Here is a 9,000-nt window from a genome sequence, read left to right on the forward strand (position 1 = left end):
CATTGCTAACATTAAACAGAGCAGTTATCAAATCAAGTGCTGGTTGTGTGAGCGATCAAATCGTTTTCCATTTCATGTGCCCCTGCCCCTTATACCGTTTGACATGCAAATTCTGTGCAGTTAATTTAGACAATTAAAAGGGATCTTCAAGGGAGCTTTTGTCCCACTGAATATTCTCACTTTTCCCCCTGGACTATCTGAGATAAAGTTGGCCAGAACAAATGATGTCTAGCAGATTAATTAGATATTTGATAAGACATGAATCCCTAATGAGGGAGTACAAGACACAGGGGGCTACTGCCTGTTCACAGTCAAAATTAATAACATTGAACACGATTTTCATTTAGGCATGAAATGTAGGCTGTAGAGTATTTATTGTAGTCATTTAGTCACTGGGGACAATCTGTAAACTGAGTTTGGAGGTAATTGATTTATATATACATATATATGTATGGGGGGAGGGAGAGAGAGCTAGAGAAATATATTAATGGATAATTAATATAAAAAAGTCCCTGATAAATTATAGATGTATAACTACGGTATACAGAAATAATTCAATAGAAATTATAGATGTAAAGAGTAGACCAATAATAATATATACTGTAGTAATAGACAAGATAAATAGGTGATGAATACATCAATGATGACAATAAAAGAAGGAGGATAGATCATAGATAGATGATAGGGGGCTAGATAGAAAGATATGTGATTGATAATAGATAGAAAGATAGATAGATATGAGATAGATAAATAGATATTGGATAGATATGAAAAGATAGATGATAGATATTACACAGATAATAGACATGAGAAAGATAGATAATAGATAAATACATAGATAGATATCAGACAGATGATAGATATGAGATAGATAGATAGATAGATAGATAGATAGATAGATAGATAGATAGATAGATAGATATTAGAAAGATGTTTGATATACAACATTTTAAAAGCGATTGATAGAGAGCTTTTTAAAACACAGCTTTTGTGAAAGCACTGAAAAAATATTAATTTTATAAAATAAAATACAAATGTTGAAAAAAAGAAACTAAGGGTGCTGAAAATTCATAAAGCCTAGGAAAGAAATATATATATATATATATATATATATATATAGGACAAGGGGTAAATGGGTAATACATTGATTGTATGCAGAAGAATAGATGATAAGTTGATGCTTGATAATAAGATTAATAAGTAAGGGATAAATATTTAATAATAGAAATACTGACATGTTAATAAATAGATACATGGAGAAAGTTGAACTAAATAGGTAAAATTGATGCTTGACACATAGAAGATAATTTATAGATAATTATTAGATGTGTATAAAAGAATAGTCTCAAACAAATTAATGTTTTAAACATCATACAAATAAATTAGAGAAAATAAAAATATACAATTATTTGAAGTCCCATTATAAAAAAGAATAAATAAATATAAATTAATTATATATGAATTCCATAAAGATACATAGATAGATTGAAGCTTTCTAATAAGACAGATGTAAAGATAGATAAAGTAATGAAAGATATATAAACAGATAAAAGATAGACAGACAGATAGATAGATAGATAGATAGATAGATAGATAGATAGATAGATAGATAGATAGATAGTAGGTAGGTAAGATGAATAGTTAATTTATAAATCTATAATAACTAGATAATTCATAGATATACAAATATATAAAAGAGACATGATTATTCTTACATAAATAATTTAAAATGATGTAAACTAAATGGCAGAATATAAAAATTTTGTAAAATAAAAATGAGGACACACACATCCCTTTCAATCCCATTTGCTTGCTAGCTATTGTAGCATTTTGGTTTTTCCCATCGCATCTATTCCTCTGAAGAGCAGGACAGACAGAGAATACCAGGAATATGTTTGATCATAATTCTTTTAATAATACGAAAAATCAAAATATGATCAAGGTTATTTTCTCTATAATACAGATAAACGCATTTAATTTGTTTCATTGAATTTAATTTACGTGTCTGAGTGAAATGTTAAATCAACATATTAAATATCTTTTACATATATATATTGACTTTCACAAAGTGCATCAGAAATCAAAATAAAATAAAAATAAAAAGAAGAGAAGGAAAAAAAAACTCCTGAATTTCAGGAATTCACCAAATATAAACTATTGGGAGAACATTTACAGGAGGATGGGAATGGGAACACAATCTTTATACAGCTTATACAGAGAGTCCCGAGTGTTTCTGTCACTTCTCACCTTAGAGGATGGTAAGTATTTTCTTTTGTAATAAAAAATCTGATTGGGATTAGATGTGATTGAGAGGATGGGGTTTAATCCAGCCAGGAATTTATGGTTGTGTTATCTCCAGCAAATTCGGGACACAAAAATAATTGTAGATTTCAGTCCTTCTCACTGGTTATATTGCTCTGGTTGCTGAAAGTTTCTAGTAATTTAATACGAATCTGCAGCCCGGATGGACGGTACTTGCTGCACCCCACACCCTAGGAGTCATTACCCTTATCATTTAGAGTAAAAGTCATTCCATTGAGGTTGCACTAACTGGAAGGAGTCCTGCTGCGCCCCAGAAGTGACTGTTGCTTACAAGAAGTCAATACTGCACCCTAAAAGTATCTGCTGTCTCTTCCAATCGGAAGTCACTATACCACCATAAGTGGTGTATTAATGAAGGAAGAGTTCCTGCACCCTGAAGTAGCTACTGCTGCTGCTTCCAAGGATGAGTTACTGCTTCACTTTAAGAACCTCCTGCTTGTCAAGAGGAGTCCCTTCTTGCACCCCAGAGGCCTCTCCATCTTTCCAAATTGGCTGCCGCTGTCAAATGCTTGATGTTTCACCCTTGATATGCCTGCTGTTCCCTGCACCCCAAATGCTTCCAAGGAGTCCTGCACCCCAGAAGTGTTTGCAGCTTTTAAGGAGAAGTCTCTTCTGAAGCCCAAAAGTCTTTGCTGCTCCCTAAGAGTCATTGGCTGATTCTTTCCCTGGCCTTACACCTTCCAGGATAAGCTCTGGGGACTCTGACCTAGGTGTCTCTAGGTTGCTGGCATCTGTGTCGCTGTCGCTGCCCTTTTTTCCTCCTCCTCCACCTCCGTTGTGTGTTTTGATGTGTTTGCTGAGGTGGTCGCTGCGCATGAAGCGCTTGTTGCATACAGGGCAGGCAAATCTCTTCTCCCCAGTGTGAGTGCGGAGATGTCGCTGCAATTCATCACTGCGTGTGAATCTCTTGCCACAGAAGAGCCAGTTGCAGACAAAAGGTCGTTCACCAGTGTGCCAACGCAAGTGAGCTTTAAGGTGTGAAGTTTTGCCGTATACCTTGCCGCAGCCAGGGATATGACAGCTGTGCAGCCCCTTTCTTCTAAGGCTGGCACCTGCGGGCCCCAGACGCTCCGCTTCTTGGCAGTTGGGGCAATCACAGGTGGCTCTCCCAGAGTATCTACGTGCAGAGCGCCCTGATGCGCCAGTTGCTCCTCCAGAGGCCCCGGAAAGCATGGAGGTACCAGAGTCAGGGTAAGAAGGTAGGACTGGTTTGAACCCCTCCTGGGTGAGCAGGTGCTGCCCAGTAGAGAGGAGATGGGAGGCAGCGCTGGAGCCTAGCCCTGTGGAGCTGAAAGCCGAGTGCGTCAATGAGCTGAAGTCCGGGCTGTACCCACTGAGCTGGGTATGAGGACCCCCTGTGTGTAGGGCACCCTGTAGAGCAGCTGCTGCAGCTGGAGGATTTTGCACCTCTAACCAGGTGCTGGGGCTGGCAGCATGTACGTCCCACCAGGCTGATGCTCCATTTGCCACCTCTGAGTGGAAGCCGGACTTATACCAGGACTCATAGGGATGAGCCATGCCTACCCGTGGGTACAAGCCATCTGCTGCACCATGCACCTTGGAAATGAAGGCAGATTGTCCTGCAGCTTCCTGAGGGGAGACCCCGGAGGAATTGGTAAAGAGGCCACTATAGTCACTGCTGAAGGCTGAGGAGGTTGGGGATGTGGAGGCCAGACAGAAGGCGCTGTTGGCAGTGGCGCTGCCACCTGTCAGGGCACTGGATGCCCGGCTTGTGGCCACTGTAAAGCCCCCAAGACTGGATCCCAGGCTGCAGCTGGAGGAGGAACGCTTCCAGGGATGAAAACCTCCTTTTGCAAAAGCGCTGGATTCCGGGAGGCTGCTGAGGGGGCTGGTGTTCCCAATCTTGTTGCAAGTGGCAGCCAGCATGGCCAAGGGAGTAGTGCCAAATCTGGGTTCTTCCTAGAGTAGAGAGACAAAACACCACAAAGTCAATACCTGTCAAGCTGCCACAACCTGGTAAGTACCTTAAAGCCACTCTCAATATCCTGAACTCCTTGTGAAGGGACCAACATTTACACTAATTAAAAAGCCCCATTATCACCCAAAATACTTTAACCATTTAATATTTAAATTAATTTATTGACTCATTTTGATGTGATGGTAACTCACTTTTTGCAATGACACAAAAATATTGTGCTTTCTTCTAGCTGATTCCTACTATAAGAACCAAACAATATATGGTATATAAAACTAGATACAGGATGAGTAACATTTCTAAGAAAAGGTTAAACATTTTATATCACGTAACAATCCAGTGTATCAGAAATTACAAATTTGTGAATTTATCCTCCACGGTGAATTCTGACGTTCACCAGAATGATGTCAGCAAATCGATCATTTTAATGAAGTCAAATTCTTTCCCAAATTATATATTTTAGTGGCTTTTACGGTTAATAAAATAAATATTGATTTGACAAAACGTATGAACATGACTTTTTGTTATTGTTGTTCATAATATAAAAAATAGTAAAGTAAAATCATCAGAAAATGACTAAATACACATCATAGTATAACAACTACTTGTATTAAACTCAGCCATGTTACATCTGTATGTATGTAAGTTCTAGCACATGGAATCAGTACACATTTAGTGACAAGTTATATGAGATAATACAAAGCAGACAGATTGCCAGGTCTTCTGAAGGCTGCTACTGATGATTGAAGGGTCTGCGATTTATTGCCGGTCTTTAGGATTGTGTCGGCAGTGGCTTTAAGAAGCCCAAGACGACTGCAGAGAGGAATAACACTTAAGTGCTGCCGCTGCTTGTATTCAGGGATGTAATGGTTTGGGGATTAAGACAAATGAGATTGTTCAGACTGTATTGTTAAGAGCGAATAAATACATGACATAAACTTGTCTCGTAGGGATAAGAATAAAGCGGCATGTAAATTGGTGCCACAAAACATCAATCGGCATAAGCGGTTAATAAATCACAATGATAAATACAACAGTTTATTCTACAGGAAATATAAACTTTAAGTCAAACTTGGCAATTATGTTACGAATGAGAAGATACTAAACGAAAATTTACTTACCCCAAGTATAGACGTAGCCATAGCCCGTCCCTTCAGCAGAGGAGTGATAAGTGCCCGGGGGTAGATGCTGCCAGCTCTGTGCCACCTTCTCCCTACACAACTTGCACTGAGTGAGGCGGACTAGACTCAGGGTAAGTGCTGGCAGCTGCCTGCTTTGAAGTACCACTAGCTGCATCTCTTACCCAATCAGATTGCATGGGACGTCAACTGGGAGCCGCATCGTAACCAATAAGAAGAGGAGATTTGCAAGAAATCAGAGTTCTCACAAGCCCTGCCATTCAAAGCAGAGGGGAGGAATTGGAGGCTCTGGATGCCTACAAAAAAAAAAATCCCCATATATACATTTAACTCTTTCAGCTTCTGTTTAGTTCCATCCGCTCTATAAAGGGTTAAGAAGTCCCTTAATCATTTTTTTTAAGCTTGTTGTACCTAAAAGTGAGAGTTGCACTGCCAAGAGATTGTGATACAGACAAATAGCAGTGTCTGTATAATTACACCACAGGAGTTGGTCCTGTTTAATGATTTCTTTTTCTTTTAAGGACATTAACAGAATTTGTGGAGAACCTTCTTATATCCTGCATAATATACAACACATATCACATCTAGCAGGACACTTAGACTCCTTTGTGTTCAGGCTATTTTTTTTCCCCCAAAAGTGATTTGCACAAGAATAACGCCTTCTTCGCCCCCTTTCACCCTCTCCCTTGTGTACATGATATCTATCACCTAATACAATCAATGATTAATTGTAAGCACATGTCCCCCCCCAACACCACCCAGGCTGATACAAATTATCATGATAAGATACTATTGACTGATTGCTACCAATCCTGATAGCTATGGAGTCTCCGCACAAGAGGAGAGCTGGGTCCTGGTGGCTTTGATGCAGAATTTGTCATCTGTGATCATCTGTGCGGAGGAGGAATATGCTGCAGCCCAGACACATATGAGAGGTGAGTGATCTAACAGGTGAATGTGTACATATTAATGCCAAGCGCTAATAGAGGTGTCAGTAAGGCGTTCCTGGACATCCCATGGGGCAGCTCAAGCCTTCATTATCCCCCCCTTTAACTGAACTGCAATGGTTTAATATGTTGCATTAAATCCAAGTGCATCCCCATTGCATCCCTTATAAATAATGTCCCTGGATATCGTTCCCTGGTGTTGTAGCGATTGTGTAAATAGCAAATACCGTAGACACTATCTATCTAATATCTATCTATCTAATATCTATCTATGTATGTATGCATTAGCTTCTACACTATGTTTATTGTATTCTACAAGACATACAGAAGATATTCATTAAAACACAGATGACAACCCCCCCCCCCCCCCCCAAATAACAAATGCCTGGAATTTATGAAATCACATTTTCCTAACAAAAAAGGGGGAAAAAAAGTTAAAAGCAATTTCCCAGAGAACAGCTTTCCACATTATTCAAACCGGCCAAATAATACTCCTATTATAGAGGCTGAATGCTAGCAGTCAGCCCAGTGTAATTGGTGTAGACTCTGAGCCTTAAATCTCCACTTCTTTATCAAGAGGTGAATATGGAACAATCTCTTACCAGCCCAGACGCAGAGCACGCAAATTGCCTTCTTTTGCTGCAATCAGGCCAATTTAACTGTGTTGCAATTAGCAATATTAAACGACCATTCTGCATAAACAAATTCTTATCTGAAGGAGGGAGGGGGGACTAGTGAGGCCACTAGGTATTTTTATACTGGGTATAAATTTTTATTATTTTTTTTTGGTTACAAATATTACTAATCCCTTATTAACTATTCTCATGGTCAAAAATACAATGAGTCGCATTATTACATTTATGGTTCAATAAAGGTTTATTGATAACAGCATATAACAATAGTTCGCATTATTATATTTATAGTATTATTTTATTGTTACCAAAATTATTACTATTATTGCTGCTACTAATGGTATCACAATGTATTCTTATCATCAATATGGATTACGAATATTAATACTATGATTACGGAAATTATTATTTGTCACAATTATTATCACTTGTGCAAAGCCATACTGGCCAATATTTACTACTATGGAAGCGATTGATATTATTTGTGTTATTACTGTTATTACTGGTATTATCAATATTCATTAATAATAGTAGTAATAAAAATACTATCGGTACTAATACTAAAAATAGTAATATTAATCGTATTAATCAATAATTAATACACACTTTATTTTACAATACACATAACACTAATATTTTTTTTTCACTACCATACAAAAATTTTTTTAACAGTGTTATGGTTTATTCAAGATAATATTTTCTACTTGGCGTCACCATGTTCTGCAGCGTTTTACAAATTGTTTCTATTTTTAACACTACTATTACTAATCAGCGATATTAGTATTGTTATTGTAATTATGATATAGTATTACATCCACCATTATCAAAGTTAATTATTACTATTACATATAATAAAAATATTAATAATATTAATTATTATTAATATGTATTGTTGGTATTTTTATTATTATTATTGCATTATTTTCTATTAGAATATTATTATTTGAAAAAGCTATTATTTTAACAATTTTTTAAAAATAATTACTATAATAATTACTATTACCACTGCGGTACTAGAACTGATAATAATCATAATTATTAACTTTTACTAAAAACAGAATAAATTCTCCGATAGTAAAAGCCATGAATATGGATAAATCATTAATAGCGAGGCGCAGAGCCTAATACTCTCTGGTGTATTTAGCTGACGCTGTAATATAATATATGGGATTGTATAGGGCAGTATAGCGGTGGGTTTCCCTGGATAAGCCCTGCACTGTATCTGCTAGTAATATACAAGGTGCCTGATGTGTTTAATCAATAAACAGGTCCAGTAGGAAGATATGTAAAATATCTCCAATTACAGACAACACAGTGAATAGAGAGAGAGAGGAACAAGTGTGTGAAAAATAATAGCATCCTGCCATTTGTCAGCAGCAGGGCATCTCCCACCAGTATATGTTATAATTATACTTTCATTTACATTTTATATAATCGACTTGTTATTATCAAATCAAGTGATGCTGATAAAATAACACCTTAGTGTGGAGGGAGCCCCAGCCCATGTGATCACTTGCCTTCCCCTCATTTGGGGAATGTCTGTGTTTAGTAGATGCAGGAAAGTTTGTTTTTTTTTTTTTAATCCAAGATGTTCAGGGAAATAAGCGGATACAGTGTGTCTGTCATATAGGACATCAATCACTCCTGACAAGGAAGAGCTCGCGGAACATGTGATGAACTGATATTATTAATGGCTAATATCCATCTATGTCACATTATTAATGGACTGGTGACTATTACATGTGATCATTAGATTTAGTTTAGTATGAGTTATTGGTTACGTTTAGGGGGTATCTTCACTTCTTATACATGTACACATCTCATCTATCTATCTGCTTGCCTATCTATCTATCTATCTATCTATCTACTTGCCTATCTATCTATCTATCCATCCATCTATCTATCTATCTACTTGCCTATCTATCTATCTATCCATCCATCCATCAATCTATCTCTCTGTCTACCTATCTACTATCTGCCTATCTATCTTCCTGTCTACTATCTATCTATCTGCTTGCCTATCC

At 37.2% G+C, this 9,000-nt stretch overlaps 1 protein-coding gene across 1 annotated transcript; it reads right to left on the reverse strand.

The window, feature by feature from the left end:
- Positions 1 to 1,783: 1,783 nt before the first annotated feature.
- Positions 1,784 to 5,496, reverse strand: SP9 (Sp9 transcription factor). Its single transcript, XM_072121690.1, has 2 exons — positions 5,380 to 5,496; positions 1,784 to 4,242 (listed from the first exon to the last, which is right to left on the reverse strand). The coding sequence occupies exons 1-2, from the start codon at positions 5,398 to 5,400 to the stop codon at positions 2,962 to 2,964; spliced, it is 1,302 nt and encodes a 433-aa protein (XP_071977791.1). The 5' UTR covers positions 5,401 to 5,496; the 3' UTR covers positions 1,784 to 2,961.
- Positions 5,497 to 9,000: the final 3,504 nt, after the last annotated feature.

This window comes from Engystomops pustulosus, chromosome 8 (assembly GCF_040894005.1).
Source record: "Engystomops pustulosus chromosome 8, aEngPut4.maternal, whole genome shotgun sequence".
NCBI classification, from domain to species: domain Eukaryota; kingdom Metazoa; phylum Chordata; class Amphibia; order Anura; family Leptodactylidae; genus Engystomops; species Engystomops pustulosus.

Bases quoted from the DNA above. Each gene is read 5' to 3' on its own strand.
- SP9 (XM_072121690.1), bottom strand. From the start codon at position 5,400: ATGGCTACGTCTATACTTGGG. The intron at 4,243-5,379 runs GTAAGTAAATTT...TCTCTACTCTAG, and splicing joins TGGCTACGTCTATACTTGGG to GAAGAACCCAGATTTGGCAC.